The 27,386-nt window shown below is 35.7% G+C and overlaps 1 protein-coding gene across 6 annotated transcripts in view; it reads left to right on the forward strand.

Moving 5' to 3' along the window:
- LOC142225870 (pseudouridylate synthase RPUSD2-like) overlaps positions 1-27,386 on the forward strand; it is a 515,296-nt gene that overhangs the window by 475,283 nt on the left and 12,627 nt on the right. The window contains exon 11 of one of the 6 annotated variants that reach the window (XM_075295720.1): positions 8,371-8,604. The exons of the other annotated variants lie outside the window; for them this stretch is intronic. Within the exon in view, the coding sequence (XP_075151835.1) occupies positions 8,371-8,385 (15 nt within the window). The 3' untranslated portion in view covers positions 8,386-8,604. Of the gene's footprint in view, positions 1-8,370; positions 8,605-27,386 lie in introns of those variants that run through there. 6 annotated transcript variants of the gene reach the window in all.

The following is a 27,386-nucleotide window of genomic DNA, read 5'->3' on the forward strand; positions in this document are numbered from 1 at the left end:
CAACATTTATTAATCATTAACGTCATTGTGTGTCGACCGTAGCATTATATATTTCTATATTTTCTGGGATAAATAAATTAAGCAGTCCACTGGATTTCTTGGTGGTTTGTATTTTTTTTTGTTCTAAAATCATTTCTATATTTTATTTTAATATTTTTTCTATATAAATGCCTTACTACACGCTCACAAAAAATCGCTTCTGTAACATATACTCCCAAACATATTTTGCTTCAAGCATATACATTTTTATGTATTGCCCAAACATTTATATGTTTGATCTCTTCCAATATATAATATGTTTAAAAGCATATTAGTCTAAACAATATATGTTTGGGTAGTCTAAGTTCCAAACATTTTGTATTTTTGCATCCAAATTCAATAATGTTGTCTTCCAAAAAACAATATGTTATTATGTGAACATATAATATGTTTGGAAGCATTTTGCACCCAAAAATATTATATGCTTAAAAAAAATTCTCCCAAACAATATTGTGCTCAAAATTTTATTCATTTATTTATATATTTACAATCATAACGAATTATGAAAATAAACAGGTAATATAGGTGCTAACAACATAGGTTTTCGACCTGAATGCTCAAAATTTTGTTTCTGCCCAATTGTATATTCCCCCACATCTTTCTCACTTCCACGAGATTTTTTAGTTCTTAGCACCTTTTTCTGTAATACAAACATTGTAGAAGAAATTATTCAATTGTATGATTTTGTTTTAATTTTACCTTTTGCCGGACGGGGATTCGAACAGCGGACCACACAGATTGTAAGGATCAAAGAAGTAGCTGATCAATTGCCCAAGGAAAAATAAAATGTTAATTTTGTAATAACAAGCAACAACCACCAACTTAATTCAATATCGCTCCCTGTTAAATAGCGCTCCAAGCTACTAAACACATATATGTTTATAGGCTATTTCTAAATTAATATATGTTTGCATCCAAGCATATTATATTTACAAACATTTTATGTCTCAAACATAATATGTTCTAACATATTAACATATATGTCCCAAACATGTTATGCTAGTTTATGAACATTATATGCTTGCACTCAAAAATATTGTGTTTAAAAATTTGTGTTCCAAACATATAATGTTTATAGCCAAACATATGAAAAACAGCCTTTTTCATCCGTGTAACGATTCAATTTTTTTTAACTCTTCAACTTATATGCTGCCCATATTCTGTTTGGAGTTGCCTTCCATTTGCAAAAGAATACTGTCCATTGGAACATCCGAAATTAAAAAAATTGCTTTTTTTCAAGGGACTCTGCCCTGACTGAATCTGTGTCCGCGTATCATTAGTTTAGAAAGTTTGCCAGCAAATCCTCAATGAGATCCTAGGTCATTTCGACGAATTGACGCGAAATAATAACTCTTTCGTTTTTGGTACACACCGCTGCCGAATTGGTTTAAATTGATTATTAATTTTCTACCCCGTATTTTTAGTTGTAAACAATAACTTTGATTTTGACAGCTGGTGTGGCCAGCTGTTTGAAGTGTTGCCAATCAAAATCGAAATTTGAACTGAAACCATTTTTGCGTTTTCTTTTAGCACTGGTTACCAGTGCAAAAAAACAGCCCTATTAGGTGTTTTATCAAAAGAAAAAAGGAAAGAAAACAAATTAAAGTCGAATTAAAATGGTATAGTTTACTTCCAACTGTGATCGTAGCCATAAGAAACAACAACTGTGATAGCTTAGGTTAACTTTCATGTTAGTTGTGCAATTATTTAAAATTTGTTAATATTGTGCTGCAATAGTGGCATTACACTTAGAATAATAATTTATACAATTTAATCGTTCGTCATGATTAAATATTTCAATAAAGTAAATCCCTGAGGAAGATGGAAATCCCCATCGAAACGTAGGATAAAAATATGAAATAATACATAAACTCATGACCTTGAAAGCCTCTAGAAATCATAATAATTCTGCATATCAAATTCAGTTATCTGTATTTTTGGCGTTTTATGCAGATTACATTATGTGAAATATTTTTTTGCGTTTTTTTGTGATCTGCACTGAAAATTCAAGTAACTTTGCATGTTTGTGCCCTAAATTGCAATCATCCGAAAAGTGTTGCCAACTAAAAGAGAGTAGAAACATTCGACATCGACTTTGTCTAGGGATGCCAGATTTTGAAGAGGCGAAAAGAGCACACTCAGTTTATAATTTATTCAGCACATACGAAAAAAAAGAACACATTTTTTTCAAATAAAATAAAAACATTTAATTCCATAATAATTCATTTAAAATTTAAAAAAGGTTCATATCATATACATAAAATAAACCACTTTCAACTCAAGCTAATTTTCTTACAATATTTTGAAAGTAATTTGTTTGGTGTTTTTGTGAGAAATTGAAAATGTTTACATTTAGAACAGAGTACAAAGTGAAGAAGCAACATCGGCGTGCTCTTCTTTGACTCTGTTATATAAAGTAAAACACTATTTAATTAGAAAATAAAGGCGTAGGAATATCTCGTAGTGTGACATTTACATATGTTCAGTTTACTTTTACCATTTATTGAATCGCGTTGGAGTAATATTTGTTGTGATGCATACAAAGAGCATAAAAAGATTACTTAACTAAAAATAGAGCACTTTTGCGTGTTCTTTTGGCCTAACTTGTTCTAAGAGCACATTTTGTAAAAAAAAGAGCACGTCTGGCATCCCTATCTTTGTCCATAAAAAATGCATGTCTTATTTTGCTAATGAACTTTTCTTGAATCATAATAAAAATCAAAAACAACTGCATAAACAAAATTAAAATATTAGCTTCATTAGCAATGAAAAGTATATTCGCTCAACTGGGTTGGTATTCGCATTAAAATGTAAGTTTGGTAGAGGGCAGCACAGTGCTATTATTATACTTTCGTCCTTGTTTTGCACTTTGGATATATTAAAATGTTACAAAATTAAAAAGGGCGACATGGAAATTGAAATTTGAGATACTGCCACATCTAGCCCAGACCCAACGACGTGTAAGTTATGGCTTTCATGATATCTATATGAAGGTATACAAAAGCGATCAGCCAAAGGATTCCGAAACGAACAAGCCTCCGTTAGACTCAGAAGTGAAAAAATCTCCTTGCGATCCCGAAAGAGACTGCAGACATTGACGAACATCCTATGCGGGAATTTTCTACAGGCTCAAATCTCAGAAAAGCTGAACCGCGGATTGTTGCGAGAGTTACCGAGAACTGTGAAGAGAAATCCCTTGATGACTCAATGGAAAAGGTTGGTGTGACGGTGTTTGAAAATTTGGATGGTACTATGGTTCCTCCAGATAAATCTCCACCATTGTTACGCAGCTTGTGCTGCCTTAGGTTAGGTTAGGTTAAAGTGGCAGGCTCACTTAGACTATTCAGTCCATTGTGATACCACATTAACTAAAAGTACCTATTATATATGGGCACTTCTAGTTTTAACCGCTGAACCTTCTTGATTATTTTTCTTTGTTGAACCAACCAGATTGTTCCAAAAACATTAGCAGACTGCTTAAGTTAACGCTTTCCAGATCCGCCAGTAATCTGAAGCTATATGCTCCTAAAAGTTGCTTACCTCCAGCGTCTCCTCACTGGACGTTGTCCAATTGCCCTCTGATGTTTTAATGAAACCTAGAGCGGAGTTGATGAATGCTAGAACCTTCCGTAGTCTGGAAGCCTCGGACGTATTCTCAATACTGCTGCAGTAATCATTCCAAGAGTTATGCTGAGCATTTCTCAGTTCTCGCTTGTATCCTCTCAGATTCTTCTTGTAAGCATCCCAGTCCTAAGGGGCTCTAGTGGACTTTGCCTTGTTAAAGAGCTTCCTGCAGGATTTCCTCATATTACCTAATTCCGTAGACCTCCATTTTCCCCCTTGGCTTCCCTCTAGGGCATGCAGCTTCCAGTGAGATGTTGAAAGCCTTAGTAATCCGCTCCACTGCGTGTTCGATATCTTGCACATTTCTCATATTTGTGTCTGTTATTTCCGGTATCATCATATTGAACGATTCCCTATACCTATTCCAGTCAGCTTTCCTAACATTTGGCGGAAATGTGGTCTTGGTGGTATGAACATCAAATTTGAAACTGATGTAGAGATGATCTGAGAAGCTGTGTTCACTTAAAACCTGCCACTCAGATACCATGTCATTCAGTTCTTGCGAGGCCAGGGTGATGTCCAAAACCTCTTGCCTGGTTTTAGTGACAAAGGTTGCGGCATCTCCCTTGTTGCAGACTACCAGAATAGTACGCAAAATAAACTCTATTAGCGACTCTCCTCTTGCATTAGTATCACTACTTCCCCATATACTATGATGCGCATTCGCATCGCATCCCATAATTAGTTTCGTCTTTGTTTTCAGTGACTCCTCAACTAAGGTCTTAATGGGACATGGAGGCATGTAGACCGAAGATAGCCAATATTTGCATTTGGCTATTTCTAAATTGGCAACGACAGTGTCTGCATTGCACATTGAAGGAAGCAGAAACAAGTTAAGCTCGTTTTTAGCAATTATACAGGCTCGATTTACATCATTACCACTATACTGCAATAGTTTGAACCCCGGAGTACTTAATTCACATATTTTGTTTCTATAAACGTATGGTTCTTGAATAAGAACTATGTCTATGTCCCCTTTCATCAGGAGAACTTTTAAGGCAGCACATGCAGCCTTACAATGATGAAGATTTATCTGGAGGATCCGTAGGACCATCGAGATTTTCAGCAACCGTCACATCAGCCGCTTCAATCGAGTCATCAAGAATGTTCTCTTCAGAGATCTCGGTGACTCTCGCAATAACCATAGGTTCAACTTTGGTGAGTTCACGCATACGGTATCTATCCATGTCTTCAACTTTGGTATCTCCCTCGACTTCGCAAGAGGATCCGCTTACTTCTGATTCAGACAGAGGCTTGTCCATTTCTGAATCCTTTAGCTGATCGTTTTTATACACCTTCATTTGGATATAATGAAAGCCATAACATACACGGCCCTGAGACTTCGCTAGATGTGGCAAAGACTGAGTGTTCAATATAAACACTGCATGCCGTCTTGGTCCATCCACTTCATCCAAACGGCCAACCTTCCAATCAGCTGTTGGAAGATCTGGATTGCATCGTTTCAGCCTATTTAAAAAAGATTCAGGGTCAGAAGGGTTTGCAGGTATCCACGCATGTGCTCTAGGTCTAGCCGGTATGTCTTTCTTCTCGACTAACTCTAGAGCAGCTCCTTCCCAAAGTTCACCAATTAGTATCAGAGCAGCTTTAAAACATTCTATAGACCTCTGGTCCTCAAATGCGACTAGCTTAAATCGTCCTTGATACCAACCAGCCTCTTGGTGTCGAGGATCTGGGCCGGGAAACTTTTCCAGCACCTGTGAGTAGACGACAGACAGAGCATTCTCAATTTCCCCCATTTTTGCTTTGGAACCATACCGTCCAATGCTCCTTTATTAATTATAGCCATCACAAGGCTGTCTTTAGCAACTGAGGCAAACGATCTTTGATCCCTATTGGAGGATGGCAGCTCATCCTGCGATCGTTCCCTTTTTCCAGTCTCAAGAATTCCTTGAGCCCATTTTAAGGAATCGCTTTGTTTAGCCGACAGCGTGCTTGGGTCGACTGATCCTAACTTCGTTAGGATAAACAAAGCATTTCTGCGTTCCTTGAATCTCTTTCGTGAGGGATTACCTCCTTTTGATGTCGTTACCTTAGAAAAAGTTCGACTTGTCAGAGTGTCGCCACTTGTCGACCCGTCTACAGGTCGACTAATTGGGCCTAACTCTTGGTCATTGCCCAGATTTATAACTCCAGTCGATACCCGTTCACTGGGCCCTGAAGTTAGCAACCCAGTGGATGACTTGGAATTTCGCTGCATGGTGGCTTAATATCCCACCACACTTGAAATTCTTAGTAGGTACCTATTATGATGAGTTTATCCGCTATTGAAAAAGACGTCCGTTCCGTTCGACGGTTGAATAGAGAAGCCCTTGTGCTGCCTTAAAAGCTATCCAGATGAAATGAGACATAGATACAGTTCTTATTCAAGAACCATATGTATATAAGAAAAAGATCTGTGAATTAAGTACTCCGGGTTTTAAACATTTACACAATACCGGTGAAGATATAAATTGAGCATGTATAATTGCCAAAAACTAACCAAACTTATTTCTGCTTCCTTCATTGAGCAATGCAGACACTGTCGTAGCCAGTCTAGAGATAGCCAAATGCAAATATTGGGTATCTTCGGTCTACATGGAACATGATAGAGAGATGCCTCCATGCGCCGTTAAGTAGTGATACTAATAAGGGGAGAGTCGCTAATATAATTTATTTTGCGTACTAACCTGGTAGTTTGCAATAAGGGAGATGCACCAACCTTCGTCGCCAAAAATGGGCGTCACATTGGCCTCTTCGGAACTTAATGATAAGATAACTGAATTTTTGAGAGAACATAGCTCTCAGATCATCGTTACATTAGTTTCAAATTGGCTGTTCGTACATCAAAGACCCTATTTCTGCCAAATGTGGGGAAAGCTGATTGGCATATGTATAGGGATACGTTCAATATGATGATACCAGAAATAGCAGAGATAGATATAAGCACTGTGCAGGATATCGAACAAACCGTGGAGCGGATTTCAAAGGCTTTCAACATCTCACTAAAAGCCGCATGTCCTAGGGGAAAAATCGACCGTCATGGTGGACTACGGAGTTAAGTAATATGAGGAAATCCTGCAGGAAGCTGTTTAACAGAGCAAAGTCCACAAGAGCTGCGGAGGATTGGGACACTTACAAGATGAATCTGAGAGGATATAAACGAGAACTGGGAAGGTCTCAGCATAACTCTTGGAATGATAACTGTAGCAGTATTGAGAATACGTCGTAGGCTTCCAGACTACGGAAGGTACTAGCATCCACTAACTCCGCTCTAGGTTTCCTTACACACATTTTCCCGACACACATTTTCAGCAACAGAGCCTGAGCGGTCATTTCCTATCGAGGAAATTGTATAGGAATCTAGAAAAATGGGCTTTAAGTAGTTTTGGACCATTCAAACCCCCCGGACCTGATGGAATTACTCCGGAGTTACAGCAGTGACTGACAGAATTATCCCTTGGTTGACGGTGATATATGAAGGATGTATAAACTTAGCATATATTCAAGAAAAGTGGAGTTAACAAAAGGTATGTGAACAGAGACACTCCCCAAAGAGGAGTTCTACCAACTCTTCTTTGGAATATTGCTATAAACAACCTTCTGGTTTCCCTATGAAAAGATAGAATAAAAGTGGTGGCATACGCAGACGATGAAACTCTAGCAGTCAGGGGAAAATTCCATCCACAATCAGAGATATTATACAGCGAGCCCTCCGGATGACTGAGAAATGGGCGAAAGAGAATGGTCTTTCGCCCACAGAACTAGTCATGTATTGCAAAGATCGCAAAACTCCCACGGGTAATCCCATATCCGTACGGGTATTGATATTCCCTTTGGTGGGTGTGCAAAATACCTTGGCGTTATTTTGGACAGGCTATACACGGCCGTGGTTAGACCTATAATGCTATATGGCGTTGTAGTCTGGTGGCCGGCACTTCAGCAGCCGACAAGGCGAGGCCGCTTTTCGACAAAAAGTTTAAAACTCTACTTCGCAACAGTGAGGTCTGATGCACACAGACCCCGGGGGATAAACGTTATATAGATTTCTACACTGATGGCTCCAAATTTGATGGACAAGTGGGTTTCGGAGTATATTCTAAAGACCTGGAGTTATGTTCCAACAAATCTTAGCATTAATATATACGCAGATGGTCAACCTGCAATAAATTCCATGGTGTCTGTATTCCTTAATTCGAAAACGGCCATCGGCTGCCGCAAATCTCTCAACGAGATGGCTGAGCAGTACAATATTCACCTAATATGGGTGTCTGGCCATAGGAACATTCCGAGGAACTGAAAACACACTCAAAACTTAAGGAAACACACTTGTTAGAATATAGGAAATTTTCCTATATTTCTTTTATCTACCTGTAATATGTTTGCGCGTGGGTTGTTTTTTTTAGTTGGAATCGCGTTGTTATGGTATACGGAGAGATTGTTAAGAAATAATATAGTAAAATAATATAATAAATAACAAATTAAATATTTATTTTAAATTAGTGTGAACATTTGTCTTTTTTTCAAAATTATTGAACATAAATAACAAACAATAAGTCTATCAATGTTCGTGGTGGTGCATAAAGAAAGAAAACAGCAACAGAACAACAACCCCTTCATTCGTCTTCATTTTGAAATCAATTATTACGTAACATTCATACAGTTACGCTAACCTTTTGTGAAAAAATTGGTTTATGATTTTTTTTTTAGGTATTGAAATTGTAAAAGGAGGACAAAATCGTTACGCAGTATCTTATTAAAAGTGAAAGGGACAAGAAGAAGAAAAGAATTACGTTTTACAGTTGGTAACTTTACATGGAAATTGGAAATAATATTTCTAGGCCAGTCGATGCTGTTAATTCGTAATAAATATATTTAATATATTAATAAAACATGTCTTTTATTGAAGAAAAAATGTCTATATAAATAAAATATAAAAACGAAGGTAAGCAGTTTTAATTTTGAAGTAAAAGGTTTACCACAAATATGTAAGATTTTTCCAAATGAATGAAAGAAGTTCAATAAAATCATTCCATATATGAATTCAATTCAGTTAAATTTTTTCATTCTGTAGTATAGTGGTACATAAATATAGGAAAATGTTAACCAATATATGTTCAACATCGTTCAATCAAATAAAAATGTATTTGGCGCTATACGAAGTTCAACTTTCTTTACAATGAGTTCATTTTAACTTAAAGAAGTGATCACTTTTTTCTGGGTGTATATTCGAAAGAAGGCATCTGAACTGTATTTGGCATGCCCAAGAGAAAAGGATTTGGTGTTTACTGCAATTAAAACTTTTTTTTTGAATATTTCATTCAATTTTTTTAAGTTACGTTTTCACATTTTTATAATTTCTAATTTTTCATTTAATTTTTATTAATTTTTGTAATTTTATGAATTTTGCAATTTTATGAATTTGGAAAGTTTGTGAATTTGGAAATTTTATGGATTTTGTATATATTAGATATTATTAAGAATTTTATGAATTTGAATCATTCTGTATCTGCAAATTATCCACTAGAATATAGTCTTTCTCCTTCTATTGTCGGACAGATGTTAAATGTGGCGGTCTCTTTTTACTCAGTTTTTACTCAATTTTATAGTCCAGCGAGTTGACCTGTCAAATAACGACATAGATTGAGATCTCTTTTTAGTCTCAGCAGTTAACCAAACCACATCGTCCCCCTGATACATAAAATAAAACCAATACATATGTAAGTGATTCTATAAAGGAGCATTTTTTATATTTTTTTGGTTGCACAAAAAGGTAATATCCCACAATCCCGTGGCTCAAATCTTTCCCCCACATTCCAGTGGATTTGTTGGTCTGTGTTTCATCACAGATTTTATATAAAATCGATTTAGAATCAAGTGTCACCTCGGACACGGAAATTTCCAATAAGCTTGAAAATATCTTTGCCAGATATTGTGACATTCACTAAACTTAGGTCTTTTATAAAACTGTCTAAGTTTATATTCACAAAGGGTTTAAATTCCCCAAAACCCTTAACATGGTCCATTCGAGCCTTCCTAGTGATCTGGCAACCTAAGCTTCCCAAAAAATTGCAACGCAGTCATGTTTGACAACTCTTGTTAAACACGTTTTATCATTACTGTAAATCGCAATTTAAGCCAGTGAGAATAGTGAAGGTACAAAATTTTTGATATTCACTTGTTAATATTAACAGAAAAATAAAAAAATTGTTACAAGTGTTGGACGATATATAAAGTGTTTTTTCCAACAAAGTGAACAACATTTTTGATTTCATTTTTATATCTGTGCCTTGATTTGAACATTTTAGTGTGAAAGTGCATGGGGGACAACAAATAATTTACATAATCGTATACTGTTGTCCCGCCAAAAATCTTTTGTTGCAAAATTTTAACTGTTCTCAATTTCCAAAACAAAAAAAATCTCCATCTCAAGAACACCCCACAAATCTACAGAGCAGTACATTTCATTAAACGTAAGTCTCACATTTTTTTGACATAAATTCATAAAAAATTACAGTCCACATATATTTCTCTACATATCAATTTTTACTTGATAACATTAATATATATATACAACAACTCCATTTGGTTTTCGATTTTTTCAATGACAAATCTGTGTCTTTAAAACTATCGAACCAATAATTAATGTTATTAACAAGTCAAGTGTTATACTCCCTCTCGCCATTAACATAAAAAAATCACAACAGCGATTTGTGAAAACGAAATAAACAGAAAAGAGTGAGCAAGTTTATCGGTTTGGTTTGTGAACTCGCTAATGTTATGTACAAAATATTACTCTCACTATAAATTAATTTATTCAAATATCTCATACACAAGAATACAAGCGATAGAAGAAAACATATTTTTAACACAAAAAATCATAACAGCGATTTTATCAAACATAATTACAGAAACACATAAAATATCTTTCATATTTATAATTCATTAACATTTGCCAACTGGGAACAGTTGTTTCCAAAGTGAAATTACAACTGGGAACAGTTAAGTCAATTTGTTTGCAACACAGTGGTTTGTGAAGGACAAATTTCACTCGAAATACGAATTAAAAAAAAAAAAAAAACTATATATACTTGTTGGATATTTTTTTACATGTATTTTATTACATATTTACAATTTTTATATTTTGAAAATATATATATTTTATATGGACATCGACCACAAACGATGGTTTTAAGGAATTTTGTTGAAAACTGAGTCCCCTTTCTCGTAAACAAATTTTTTAAACATTTGTGATTGAATTTTTATTAATCTATTTTATTACAAGTTTTAATCACATTTTATTGATTTTTATATTTTTGAAAAAAATATATATACGAACCTCGTTCACAATCGATGGTTTTTTTCGAAAACTGAAACCTGTTTCTCAAAAACGTTTTTTCACGATTTTTTGATTTACGTTTTACCCATTTCTATTTTATCATATATTTATGAATTCTCGTGTTTTTGGAAAAATATACATAATATATGGAAATCGTTAAGAATCGATGATTTTTGTCCATTGTTGAAAATTGAAACCTTTTTCTCAAAACCCGTTTTTTTATCATTTTTTGGTTCAAGTTTTTTATGAAAATATTGTTTTTATACAAATGAAAAGTCAATATTATTCTCCGAAATTTCGTTTGTCTCCATTTTAAATCACTATTGGATTTGAGTTATTGGGAAATATATTTTGGTTTTCATACATTTTACGCCATCGATATGAGTGAATTCATATTCGATTCCGACAATTTGGTCACATTCTGTGCAAATTTCGGCGATATCAGGGCAGAAGATCTATCTGACTCACGCCTTGAGATAGCTCTTCAAGAACTTGATGAAAGATGGGCTGCACTTCAAAAATCGTACAAACAACTCTGTTTAAGTACGGATCCGAAAACTGAACAGGGAATATTAGAATCTTCCAGGGAAAAATATTCCAAATGTACACACGATTTTCTGTCATGTAAATCTAAGATTTTAGACGCCCAAAAGGCCCTTATAACTCCTTCCACCACTTTGATTGAAAACCAAGTATCAAGCTCAATTCCTTGTCTAAAAGTACCACCTTGTGACACAGAAATTTTTTATGGAAGTTATGAAGAATGGCCCTCATTCAGGGATATGTTCTCCGCGGTTTATGGAGAACATCCCAAGCTCTCTGCAGTACAGAAATTGTACCACCTTAGGCCAAAAACTAGAGGACAAGCTGCGCTCATTGTTAAAAAATATAGGCTATGCGGAGAAAACTTTTCGCTGGCCTGGGAAGCGTTAAGATCTCGATACGAGAATAGACGCATTTTGGTCGATAACCAATTAAAGGTTCTCCTCAATTTAAAACCTATTTCGTCCGAGAGCAGCGAAGCTCTTCAGGACATTCAAGCCACGATAAATGATTGTCTTGCTGCTTTAAAAGCCCAGCAAATTTCTACATCGGATTGGGATCCAATCCTCGTATATGTGTGCTCTACAAAACTTCCCCATGAAACCCTTTCATTGTGGGAACAATCTTTAAAATCTCACAGAGATCTTCCAAGCTGGAAGCAAATGGACACGTTTCTGTCTAACCGATACGAAGTAGTAGAAAGGCTCAACAGCATTCAGGGTGTCAAATCGACATCTCGTAAAAGACCTGAGTCAGATGTCCATGCCTTTAACACTGAAAGCCAATCAAACTTCCCTTGCAAAATGTGTCAGATGAGTCACCCCCTCAAAAATTGCCAGCAATTTCTCAATATGAATGCTCAAGCTCGTAGCAATTTTGTACGTGATAATAAAATCTGTTTGAATTGCCTCTCTTATACTCATGTGCGTAACGAGTGTAAAAGCAAATTTCTTTGCACAACATGCAACAAAAATCACCACACACTTTTGCATTTTTCTAATTCGAACAGTAAATCATCTCCACCTAAACCTCCATCAAACTCCACAGCCACAGTAAATACAAATCAGGCAATTGAACAACCATCAACTTCTAATCATGTATCAGACCAAAACGTCACTCGCACTTCAGCTAATTACATCTCAAACAATAACCAACTCTCAGAAAATACTCTTTTGCCAACAGCAATCGTGTCCATTACCCACAATGGAGACACATTCAGCGCTCGCGCATTCCTTGACCAAGGTTCTGAAAAAACCTTTATTTCTAGACGTTTACAGCAACGTTTATCGCTTCCAACAGAACCAAAAAGTTTTGAAATTCGGGGTATGGGCGGTAATGTCGTTGCGCATTCCAATTCTCTGTGTCACCTCACATTATATTCTCCAAACCATGATTGTACTCTCGTCGTTCAAGCGATTGTTGTGCCTAAAATAACGAGATTATTGCCGAATTTTGTTGTATCAAAATCTGACTATGATTTGAGCGAAATTTCTAATTTGAATCTGGCAGATCCAAATTTTTACTCTCCCGGTCCTGTAGACTTGTTGATTGGTAGCAACGTCATCCCAAAATTACTTTTAGATGGTGTAAAAAAATTGTCAAATTCCCTTTTGGCACAAGCCACCATATTCGGCTGGATTATAAGTGGACCCCTTGAAACTCGAAAATCTTCGACATTTTCCATTGGAGCCACTGAAACTTCCGAAGACCCATTGTTGAAACAACTTAGATTGTTTTGGGAACAGGAAGAAATCGCTACCCAAAAAACTATATCCGACGACGATGAGTATTGTGAATCCTTTTTCACACAAACAACGACTCGTAATTCTAGTGGACGCTATATTGTCAAACTCCCTTTTAAATCGGAATACCCACGAAATATTCCATTGGGTCCTTCTCGTCCTATTGCATTAATACAATTCATACGATTGGAACAGTCTCTCAAACGAAATCCTGAATTGGCGAATTCGTACCAAAACATATTAAAAGAGTACATATCCCTTGGCCATATGGAAGAAGTATCTTCAAAAGAGATGATAGAAAATGGCGTTTTTAATTCATACTACCTCCCCCACCATGCTGTGCTGAAGCCCGACAGCCGCAGCACAAAAGTAAGGGTGGTTTTTAATGCCTCCAGGCGAACATATTCAGGAAATTCACTCAATGATACATTGCATGTTGGTCCATCCCTTCAATTAGATCTCTCGACTTTAATTTTGAATTGGCGTTTGTACAAATACGTATTTTCCGGCGACATCGAAAAGATGTACCGCCAAATACTGGTACACCCCACTGACACCAATTTCCAAAGGATTCTTTTCCGACCAGATCCTACAAGTCCTATCAAGGACTATGCTCTTAAAACCGTAACATTCGGTGTTAATTCAGCCCCATTTTTAGCAATAAGAACTTTATTGCAGTTGGCTTACGATTCAGCGGAAACCCATCCCGCAGCATCTCGAATTCTTCAAAAGGAAATTTATGTTGACGATATCCTCTCTGGAGGACATGACATAAATTCTGCTATTGACTCCCTCTGTCAATTAAGAGCCCTACTCAATTCAGCGGGCTTTCCTTTAAAAAAGATTACCTCAAATACCCCTGAGGTGTTAAATTCTGTCCCAAAGGATTGTCTATTAGATTCAAATTTTCTCAAATTCAATGAGACCAGCTCTGCGAAAACACTGGGCATTCAATGGAACGCTCTCACTGATCAGTTTTCTTACCAAATTGATGTAATTTCTCCCTCTGAGCAAATAACCAAAAGACAAATATTGTCCGCTGCATCAAAACTTTTTGACCCTGCTGGATGGATTTCCCCAATCATTGTCCAAGCAAAATTGATTTTACAGCAGCTATGGTTAGAGGGAACAGACTGGGATGAAAATGTAAAGCCCTCGTCATTGTTAAAATGGAACCAATTCGTTCAAGATTTATCCCAGTTACCACATATCAAAATTCCTCGATATATTTACTTTTCCCCTCAAGTGCAAACTCAAATACATGGCTTCTGTGACGCCTCGCAGAAGGCATATTGTGCTACCATTTATTTACGTTTTAATAATCAAAATTCAGTCCAGTGTAATCTTCTTGTGTCAAAAACTAAAGTTGCCCCGATAGATCCAATAAGTCTTCCAAGATTGGAACTTTGCGGAGCCCTTCTCTCTACAAATTGGCAAAACAAATCATCTCATCACTCCCAATTCATAGTAATGATTTATTTCTTTGGTGCGATTCTACCATTGTATTGGGGTGGTTGGAAAAACCACCAAGTACATGGAAAACTTATGTGGCGAACAGGACCGCAGAAATTATTCGTAATGTTGGCAATTGCTCCTGGCGACATGTCCGTTCCTCTGACAATCCAGCTGATTTGGGGTCACGAGGGTGCAGCTCACTAGATCTAGTAAATAACCCCTTATGGTGGCATGGTCCCATGTGGCTACTAAACCCCCCCGAGGAGTGGCCAAAGTCCACAATATCGTTTGAAAATCCCCCCGAAATGAAAAAAGTTATTGTGTTCCACAATTTTAATGAGGAATTTGAAATATTAGATCGATTTTCAAAATGTGATAAGGCGATTCGTGTTATTTGTTATATTTTCAGATTTTTCTCAAAATTATCAAAAGGTTTTAACTACCCCCTCGTTGAAACCCACAAAATTTCTTCCCAAGAATTTAATTTCGTCAAAATAAGGCTAATTTCTTTAACACAAAGACATTATTATGCACAAGAGTACCACTCATTAAAAAATTTGAAAAATGTTAACAAGAAAAGTTCCCTTTTTCCCCTACATCCTTTTATTGATGAAAACGACATTATACGGGTCAATGGACGATTAGTAAATGCAGATCTTTCATATAATGAAAAATATCCAATTATTCTGCCTGTTCAATCTAAATTTTCTCAATTATTTATATCATTTATACATGATCTTCTCATGCATGCAGAACACTCTCTCATGATAAGAACAATAAGGCAAGAATATTATATTTCACGGCTGCGATCTAATATCAAAAAATGCATACGAAATTGTAAGACTTGTATTATATACAAGCAAAAGACGCAGTCTCAAATTATGGCTGCTCTCCCAACAGAACGAAGCTCTTTCTCCTTGCCGTTCAATATCACAGGTTTAGATTTCGCGGGTCCTTTTTCTATAAAGACCTCGATAATTCGTCAAGCAGCATATCACAAAGGATATGTCTGCATATTTGTCTGCTTTAGTACAAAAGCTTTGCATCTTGAATTATGTTCTGACCTATCCTCCAATTCCTTTTTGGCAGCCTTCACCAGGTTTGTTGGCCGAAGGGGTCTTCCCAAACAACTCTTTTCCGATAATGGTACCAACTTCATTGGTGCCGAAAGAAAACTACGAAATGACTTCTTACAATTTATAAAATCGTCTTCTAAGGACATTTCTGAAAAATATGCATCCCACGGTTTTAATTGGTCCTTTATTCCTCCAAATGCCCCCCATATGGGAGGAATCTGGGAGGCAGGAGTCAAGTCATTTAAAACCCATTTTCGCAAAGTGTCACAAAATTACAAATACACGTTCGAAGAGTTCTCTACACTACTTGTGCGTATAGAAGCTGTCTTGAACTCTCGGCCACTATCTCCCATGACCGATGACCCCCATGAAATATTGGCCTTAACCCCTGGCCACTTCCTCAGAGGTGCCCCATTAATAGCTTTTCCGGAATCTCCTTTGGAAGAGATCACATTGGTCGACAGATGGGACAAGCTCAAATGTCTACAACATCAATTCGCTCGTCGATGGAAAGACGAGTATTTGAAGGAGCTCCATCGGCGACATAAGTGGCAAAATGAGAACGAAGATGTGACTGTTGGACAGCTAGTCGTTGTTAAGGATGAATTGCTTCCTCCTTGTGAGTGGCGGTTAGGCCGAATTAAACGAATATATCCAGGGAAAGACGGCCACGTTAGAGTGGCGGATATTCGCACAAAATTGGGCATAATAACCCGGGCTATTACAAAACTATGCATACTCCCCTCCGAGCCACCCTCCTCGAAAAAGTAATGTATTTTTTTTCTCGTACATTAAAAAAAAAAAAAAACCCTTTCTCGTATATAAAAACAATTCCTTTGTATAATGAAATACCTTAAAATCTCCTTTCACCATCCCAACCAAAAAGCTCCTTTACAGAATCAAGCGCCATATCTTACAATATATTTCTATCAACTCACACAAAAACCAAATATTGCTTTTATAGGGCTCCTAGAAATTCTAATATTCACCAGTGTCTCATTTGCCGTAAGTATCATCCCATAATATTGCAGAAAATTTTTGGCAATGAGCATTAAGGACAGACGGCGAGCAGTACGACAACATGGATATTGTATGAATTGTCTGGCCAGATCCCACGACGCATCAGGTTGCACATCTCCCGATTTATGTCAGGTCTGCGGTCATGCACATAATACGCTTCTCCATCTTCCCATTGCTGCAAGAATTCAGCCAAGACCATCGAACCGAAATGAAACGCAAAATCATGCTCGTCCTCGTAGGCCCAAAAATCAACAGAATTCTGAACAACGACAAACATCAACCAATTCTCATCAGCAACGGCGACAAAAACGACGAAATCAAACACATCCACGTAAATATCATGGTAGCCCACAAAGATGTATCAGAATCGCAATCCGAGCTTTGGAATGCCTCGAAAACACACTTTGATGACCACATTTTCCTTTGGCCAATATTGGCCAAGAGGGGCAGGATGTTTACTGCAATTAAAACTTTTTTTTGAATATTTCATTCAATTTTTTTAAGTTACGTTTTCACATTTTTATAATTTCTAATTTTTCATTTAATTTTTATTAATTTTTGTAATTTTATGAATTTTGCAATTTTATGAATTTGGAAAGTTTGTGAATTTGGAAATTTTATGGATTTTGTATATATTAGATATTATTAAGAATTTTATGAATTTGAATCATTCTGTATCTGCAAATTATCCACTAGAATATAGTCTTTCTCCTTCTATTGTCGGACAGATGTTAAATGTGGCGGTCTCTTTTTACTCAGTTTTTACTCAATTTTATAGTCCAGCGAGTTGACCTGTCAAATAACGACATAGATTGAGATCTCTTTTTAGTCTCAGCAGTTAACCAAACCACATCGTCCCCCTGATACATAAAATAAAACCAATACATATGTAAGTGATTCTATAAAGGAGCATTTATTAAAGTATATATATTCTGGGTCGTGGTGAAATTCTGAGTCGATCTGAGCATGTCCGTCCGTCCGTCCGTCCGTCCGTCTGTTGAAATCACGCTAACTTCCGAACGAAACAAGCTATCGACTTGAAACTTGGCACAAGTAGTTGTTATTGATGTAGGTCGGATGGTATTGCAAATGGGCCATATCGGTCCACTTTTACGTATAGCCCCCATATAAACGGACCCCCAAATTTGGCTTGTGAGGCCTCTAAGAGAAGCAAATTTCATCCGATCCGGCTGAAATTTGGTACATGGTGTTAGTATATGGTCTTTAACAACCATGCAAAAATTGGTCCACATCGGTCCATAATTATATATAGCCCCCATATAAACGGACCCCCAAATTTGGCTTGTGAGGCCTCTAAGAGAAGCAAATTTCATCCGATCCGGCTGAAATTTGGTACATGGTGTTAGTATATGGTCTCTAACAACCATGCAAACATTGGTCCACATCGGTCCATAATTATATATAGCCCCCATATAAACGGACCCCCAAATTAGGCTTGTGAGGCCTCTAAGAGAAGCAAATTTCATCCAATCCGGCTGAAATTTGGTACATGGTGTTAGTATATGGTCTCTAACAACCATGCAAAAATTGGTCCACATCGGTCCATAATTATATATAGCCCCCATATAAACCGATCCCTCGATTTGGCTTGCGAGGCCTCTAAGAGAAGCACATTTTATCCGATCCGGCTGAAATTTGGTACATGGTGTTAGTATATGGTCCCTAACAACCATGCAAAAATTGATCCACATCGGTCCATAATTATATATAGCCCCCATATAAACCGATCCCCCGATTTGGCTTGTGAGGCCTCTAAGAGAAGCAAATTTCATCCGATCCGGCTGAAATTTGGTACATGGTGTTAGTATACAAACTCTAACAACCATGCGAAAATTGGTCCACATCGGTCCATAATTATATATAGCCCCCATATAAACCGATCACCAGATTTGACCTCCGGAGCCTCTTGGAAGACCAAAATTCATCTGATTCAGTTGAAATTTGGTATGTGGTGTTAATGTATGGCATCAAACTCCCATGCAAAAATTGGTCGATATCGGTCCATAATTATATATAGGCCCCATATAAACCGATCCCCAGATTTGACCTCCAAAGCCCCTTGGAAGAGCAAAATTCTTCCCATTGGGTTGAAATTTGGTACGTGATGTTAGTATATGGTACCCAACAACCATGCAGGAAATGGTTCCTATCAGTCCATAATTATATATAGCTCCCATATAAAGCGATCCCCAGATTTGACCTCCGGTGCCTTTTGGAGAAGCAAAATTCATCCGATCTGCTTGAAATTTGGTACGTGGTAGAAGTATATGATATTTAACAACCATGCCAAAAGTGGTCCATATCAGTCCATAATCATACATAGCTTCATATAAACCGACCCCGAGATTTGGTTTTGGAGCCTCTTGGAGGAGCAAATTTCATCCGAGTGAGTTGAAATTTGGTACATTGTGCTAGTATATGGTCGTTAACAACCATGCCTAACTAGGTCCATATCGGTCTATAGTTATATATGGCCCTTTGATAAATCGATCCCCAATCACGCAAAAATTGGTCCATATCAAGTTCATAATTGTATATAGCCCCCATGTAAGCGACCCCCATATTTCAATTCTGGCTCTCTACGTACCGTGCAAAAAGTTCATATCGATTCGTAATTATTTGTAGACTTAACTATACATAACTTTTTTGCCTAATATATACCACTATGGACTAACTCACAATTTAGAAAACGATGTTAAGAAGTTTTAAGATACCACAACCCAAGTAATTCGATTGTGGATGATAGTCTTTCGTAGAAGTTTCTACGCAATCCATGGTGGAGGGTACATAAGATTCGGCCTGGCCGAACTTACGGCCGTATATACTTGTTTATATTTTTTTGGTTGCACAAAAAGGTAATATCCCACAATCCCGTGGCTCAAATCTTTCCCCCACATTCCAGTGGATTTGTTGGTCTGTGTTTCATCACAGATTTTATATAAAATCGATTTAGAATCAAGTGTCACCTCGGACACAGAAATTTCCAATAAGCTTGAAAATATCTTTGCCAGATATTGTGACATTCACTAAACTTAGGTCTTTTATAAAACTGTCTAAGTTTATATTCACAAAGGGTTTAAATTCCCCAAAACCCTTAAAATTTGGCATGATCGGTTCTTCATCCTCAGCAGATATGGTGAACTTAGGCCTGGAGTTCACTATATTCTCCGCTTCGATGAGGAAACTGTTGAATGTGTGCTCTTTAGGGTTCTTCTCATGCACAGTTTGCTTCAAAAAACCCACTGGTCCGTAAGTGGTTGCAAAGGTTTCACTTTGTCTATTCTACATCTCATGCAATTGGTTATAATCTTCCGTAGAACTTGTCGTATACTAGGTATCAAAAAATGTTGTCGAATTTCTGCTATGGTTTTTTTCATTATCCTGATGAAGCAATTTCTCATGGTATTCTCAAACTATCAATGCAGTCATATAATGCCTGGGGTGTAATATGATTGGATGTTTAACATCGTAAGACTACCAACTTACAGCATTCAATCGGCCTCCGACTCGAAAATGTCATCTTTGTCCCTAAAAGGGCAGAGACCCTTCAAATTCTATTACTTTGGCAAAGGCTATTTCTTTTCTAATAAAAACATTTCATCCGAATACTATTGCATTTGAGCTATGCAAATAAGCCTTCTTTATCTCAGAAAGTGACAGTTTGATACACCGGAAGACCTGGCCCTTGCAGCGTGCGGCGAAACGAAAGATTCAAGCAATTGTTTTCTTCAACATTAAATACGAGGGAAAAAGTCAGATTATTTAGCGCCACTACGAACGCAAACTTCTTGACAATTTCTTCTTCATCGTTGTTGTCCTCACCATTAACAACATTCGAAGGCCATAACTCCTTTTCTAGTGTCAAGAATGTAGGGCCGGTAAACCACTTTGTATCAGCACTCATCTCAATTTTGTGGCGAATTCTTGTATCGATAACTTACATTTAAATTCTCATTCACTCTGTGAGCAACAAATTGTTTATAGCGACGATGAATCGACTTAATCCACCTCAGTACTGTCATTGAATCACTCCATAAAGTGCAACCATCTACCTTAAGACCATGTTCCTCATAAATATTTTGCATTAGCCTCACCACCAACACTGCCGCCTGCAGTTCCATACGGGGAACGGACAATCGCTTCATTGGTGAACAACGTGTCCTCGAAGATATAAATGTCACACATACCTGATTGTTGTCGTCAATGTATTGCCAGTAAGCAACAGCTGCGAATGCGGTTTCGCTTATAATCTACAACAGGTCATCTTTCCACTGAAGCCCACATATTCCACATATATAACACATTTATATGACGGGGTATAAAGCTGTCCGTCTTGCATTTCCATATCTCCTTCATTATTAACTTGGCTCCAATCATAAGGTGTCCGAGGACACTCTCTCTTTGTAGGCGCACGTTTCGAAGTCAATGCATCAGTATCAACATTGTTGAACTGCAAACGAAGCTTGAACACATCATTTTCAGGACACCAAAACATACCTAGGACCTTTCCAGCTGACATCTCGTTTTCTCCGAAAGTGGTGCAGATTGGTTGGTTAAAATGAATTTGGCATAGCTGTGTATCTCTTTGACTTGTTGTGATATGTTATAAGAATCGCTTCCTCTTCTGACTCAAAGCTTGAAACAAAATCGTCAACATAGTGGTCCTCAAGTATGGATTTAACGGCAAGGGGATATTTGTCCTCTTGGGGCTTCGCATTTTTGACCTTTACATACTGAGCTGCACGCGGCGAGGAAGCTGCTCCATATGTCATAACCTTCATCTCATAAACTTCAGGGGATCGGTCCTGGCACCCATCCCTCCAAAGAAATCTTTGAGTACATCTATCCTCTTTTCGAATCAACATCTGATGGAACATTTCTCTTATATAAGCACATAATCGAGGGCAAGGGTTGTAGATCTTGAGGTCCTTTGAGCAGAAATGAATATTAAGAGAAACGTTATCCATCTTCGCAGCAGCGTCGAAGACAAGTCGTAACTTTCTAGGCTTATTTGGGTTCATTACGGCAAAGTGTGGAAATACCAAATATTTGGTTTAGTGTCCTCCAGCTCCGATGGCGACAGTTTCCGTGAATGAACCGTCACGATTCATTATTTTCTCAATATTAACTAATCGTCCCAAAGCCATAGGCAAACTATCGGGTAGTGTGACGTCATCCGCTTTCGAGTCATCAACAATTCGAGTCGTATCCTTCAAAATTCGTCTCAAAACCCGATTCGAGTATCAACTCAGAGATGTCCGTGGTAAAAATATTGAAGAAACCACATAATAAGAAGGATGTAAAAGCTGCCAGGCACGAGAAGTCAGAAACAGCAAATAGTGGGATAACATCACCATCCACTGCAGCAAAATCAGATGACTGCAACAAATGATCCAAAACTGAATACATCACTTCCGGAACAAGAGACGCCGGAAGAATATAAGAGTGCAAAAACATATAAGAACGAAGAACAAACTGCTGCAATTATTTACTTGAAATACTTAGAACCCTATTTTATAATTCTTTTGATATAATCAATAATAGTTTTAAAAGATTGAGATCTTTTAAGGCCTGCAGTATGTACAGTTGTCTTTTATATAGCACAGATTCCAGTATTTTCAATATAATTTCCAAATTGCCACCAGTACAGTTTGCTTTACCCAAACATTAGCTGTTATTTAAATTGTTGCTTTTTATACGACCTTGATTGTTTATTATTTTTGGATTCTTTTATATTAATTCTAAATCGGGCTTTTAAGGTCTCTAAATATGCAAATAAAAAGACTTTACTTCATATTTTTATCCGACGTTTCGTTGGTAATTTCCAACTTCTTCTGGGATGAATTTTATTGAAATATTTAGTCTTTTTTTCATATTTTTGATATCATTGTTAAAAGGTAAAAAGTGACGGCACATGAACACCATAACATTAAACACAAATTTAAAATAATTATGGAACATTTATGGAACAGTTTTTGAGTTATCCCGTTATTTTTAGTTTTTCGCTCTTTTTTCACTAAACAAATTATATCTCGAGTTAGAAATATCCGATCATATCGTTGATGGTACTTAAATGAAAGGTATTAAGATATCTCAAAAACTGTTCCATAATTTTTTTTAAAATTTTTTTTCGAATTCAGCAAATCAAAATACATAAGAAAAGTTGCCTCTCATCAAGTGTACACGAAAAAAAATTTGAAACAAATCACTACCCTGAAATGCAACGAAAAAAACATGTGGATTTCAATACTTATTTGTGCAACGAAGTTCGTGGTCAATTGGAAGAAATAAAAAAAATGGACAATTTTAGACAAGTAATTAAATTTACTCCAAATAGTTTATAATAGTTGGTAAGTCAAAATAAAAAATGATATAAAACTTTAAGAAAGTCACTAGATTCATATCTCTTTGCAGAAAATACAAATTTTGGATTCTACATTCTTGAAAACATTAAAACGCTGATTAAATAATTAATTAACTGGAATTGCTTTAAATAATTTATAATAATTGGTAAGTCAAAATAAAAAATGAAAACTTTAGAGAAGTCACTAAACTCAATTCTCTTTGCAGAACACTAAAATCTTTGGATGATACATTCTTGGAAACCTTAAGAAGCTGGCCGATGAAAAAATGATGGTAGATTATCAACAAGAATATGTGACCAGAAACATTTTAAAGTGCAACCAATTAAAATTGGTAAAACAACTTCTGAACGAAAAAGCCCATTACGTCGTCAGTATAATTTACATCCCATTATCAGTGTAAATTGTTATTTTGTGAATTCCCATTTCTGAAAATCTATTTTAACACGTGGTCCATCACGTTCTTTATTTCAATTTGCCCGCATATTAATCAATTTCAATACAGTTACGTAACAAATATATACAAATATTATTAAGATATTTAAAGTTTTATCGATATTTCTATTTGTTGATATGTGTAATAAGTTGATTATTTTGTATTAGTATTTATCGTAAGCAAACACATGGTGCTATCTGTACTTAATGCAAATCTGTCCATAGCAGGTAGAATTGTAGAGTGAATAGCTCAAACATCACTTGTCCTATGTACACTGTTAGAAAAATATGTTTTTCATATGTTTCGATATAAACAAAATGTGTTTCGGGCACAATTTTTAAACACAATATATTTAAGTGCAAACATGTAATGTTCCCAAACTAACACTAAATGTTTGGAACACATATTATTATGTTTGGGGCATGAATGTTTCATAAAAATTATATATGTGAATGTAAACATATATAAATTTACAAATTTCGAGTAAACATATATATGTTGTGATATTTTATTCAGAGAGGGACAGAGAGAGAGTATAGAGAAAGAAATAGAGATAGAAACCGGGAGGGTTGACGAAAGATATAAGATTAACACAGCGAGAGAATCAAAAGAGAGCAATTTCTGTGAAACCGCTTATATGTTGTTTCGGAAACTGCTTTATGATAAGGACAAAAATTGTATATGCTTAAGTCTAAATATTATTTAATTTAAATATTAGAATGAGTATTCGGAATAAAGAGAATAGAGATTCGGAACCAAGAGAATAGACATTTGAAAAAACAGCATGTGTTTTCGTCTTGAGAGCAGCATTTTACGTATGTGTGGACATGAGTTTTGTTTATCATTTTGGCGTTGAGTACACTATTTTTCTTGGTTCGTTAAAAGAAACAGGAACGTACGAGGAGTAAGACATACTAACCACTGCTCCACGTTGCCAACACATGTATGTTTCTGTTAAATAATGTTATGTTTGCATGGGCTCGTGGGCGCTGCAAACTATGCTATATAAATGTAACTTATAACGATAATTGTCTACTGGTGACTATAACAGCTACGTAGTCCAGTGAATAGTGTGTTGGCTTACAAACTGTGTGGTCCTCGGTTCGATTCTCCGTCCAGGCGAAAGGTATAATTTAAAAAAAAATTATAAAATTGAATAATTTCTTCAACTAAAAAATTTCGTGGAAGTGAAAATTATGTTAGGGAATGAGCACAATCTTCTTTGGGGAAAATTCTTCCAAGCATATAATATTTTTGGGCTCAAAATGCTTCCAATCATATAAAATGTTCACATTAAACAAACAATTAAGGTTTCGGCAGTATCCAATAATATATGTGCTTCCTGCAAAATATGTTTGGAACATATGTTAGAAAGGCGATTTTTTTGAGGGTGTAAATATAATCTATTGTAACCATAGCGAGCTAATGAATTTTTGTAATCAATTCATTGTTTATATGTTCATATATTTAGTTTTATCTAGAGTTTAATGTATTTATAGTTTGTACGATTATTGACTCAGGGATTAGAAGATAAGGTATTGTAAGAAGAGGCTAAGAAATATTTTGTACGATAGCAAGTAAGAAAGAAATATTAAAAAATAAAATGAGTGTGTTCATCAACCTCTAGCGAAGCGCTAGCATTTTTTATACAATTTTATACAAGTTCACCAATGTGGTATCACAATGGACTGAATAGTCTAAGTGAGCCTGATACATCGGGCTGCCACCTAAACTATACAATTGTAGTGTATGATAGATTTCACTTAGCTTTTATATTATTATCTATTTATTTTTTGTCGAAAATTAATAAATTATACAAAATCCCTAGAATTTTGGTTTTGAATTTCAGTTAAAAGTGGGGCTAGCATTTATACAAATTTTGGTTGCAAAATACTCGCAACATTGTTAATTTTTAATTTGCCTCACATCGAAAATTGTTTAATAAATTACACAGGGGAACAGTGATTCTGTTGATTAAGAACTGAATATCGTTTTTCAGGTTATTTGGGACGCTAAATCAAAATCTGCACTTGGTTTTTTCTATCAGCTCGATTTTTCGAAATATACCGTTATGTTAAAAAAAAAGGCACTTCCGCTACATATATTGGAATAACTTGAAAACGGTTCAACATATTAAATTAAAAAAATATATCAGAAAATCTCTAGCAATATTCTCTTTAAGCCGTCTTTACATTGTTTTTCAATTTTTCAAGTAGCTTTAGAGATATCGTTCAAGTTTTGAAAAAAAAATAATTTTTTAAAAAATAATTTAAAACGGTTAGTTAAACATATTTCGAATAACATGAGCTTTATTTCATTACAATCGGTGCACAACTTTTTATTTTGTTCACGATTTACTGAATTGATATAAATCGCGATTTACGTACAAAAATAACATTTTCTAATGGGAAGTGTTTGTATGTAATAATTTAGTTTTTTTATGGTTCTATTGAATAAGAACTGAATATTTTTTTAAGGTTATTTGAGACGCTGAATCCAAATCTGCAGCCCGACTTTTCAAGATATACCGTTATCTTCCAAATTAAGGAGCTTCCGCCACATATATTGCAATAACTTGAAAACGGTACACCATATTAAATTTCAAAAAATCCGATACTCCCAAACAATATTCTCTTTAAGCTGTGCTTACATTGTTTTTAAATTTCGCTTTCGTTTTAGAGCCTTTGGATCATACTCCTCTTATCCCATCGCTGTTACTAAACCAGGAACATCTGAACAATAAACAAATTCATCGTCTTCGGAAAAGAATGAATGTACGTTTTCTTCATAGAGTAACAACAAAATTTATAGGCGTTATCTGTTTTTATTACTTAAATTTTTTTTTAATTCTTACGGCCATTTTCATGTAGCTCCGTTAGTCTTTAACTCCCAGTTAACAGAAAGTAAAATAGAAATATCTTCCCTCTGGTTAACTTTAACTTACAAATTTTTAGAATTAAGTTCCTAACTGGCATATGGAATATATAGGCAAAATGACAGATATGTCCATAGTACGGTTTAAAAGTTCTTTTGCTAACGTGGCACTAACGGAGAATCATGAAAATGGGCGTTAGAATCATAAAAAACTAACTTATAACACATTAGAAAATGTTATTTTTGTATGGAAATCACGATTTATATCAATTCAGTAAATCGTGAACAAAATAAAAAGTTGGGCACCGATTGCAATGAAATAAAGCTAATTTTATCCGAAATATATTTAGCTAACTGTTTCAAGACAAAAACTGTCCCAGTTTTATTTTTAGGAATTTTTAAAGAACAAAAACATTTTGTTTTTGTTAAAAATTTTAATATTTTGTTAAAAATTTTAACATTTTAATTTTTTGTTCAAAAATTGAACAATATTTCCAAAACTACTTGGAATATTGAAAAACAATGTAAGTACGGCTTAAAGAGAATATTGTTTGGGAGTTTTGGATTTTTTTTTTAATATGGTGAATCGTTTTCAAGTTATTCCAATATATGTAGCGAAAGTGTCTTAATTTTGAACATAACGGTATATCTCGAAAAGTCGGGCTTATAGAGAAAACCCAAGTGCAGATTTGGATTCAGCGTCTCAAATAACCTTAAAAACAATATTCAGTTCTTAAGCAACAGAACCACATTTTTAGAAAAATATGTTTTTCATATGTTCCGATATAAACAAAATGTGTTTCGGGCACAATTTTTAAACATAATATATTTAAGTGCCAACATGTAATGTTCCTAAAC

This window comes from Haematobia irritans, chromosome 2, assembly GCF_050003625.1.
Source record: "Haematobia irritans isolate KBUSLIRL chromosome 2, ASM5000362v1, whole genome shotgun sequence".
NCBI lineage: Eukaryota > Metazoa > Arthropoda > Insecta > Diptera > Muscidae > Haematobia > Haematobia irritans.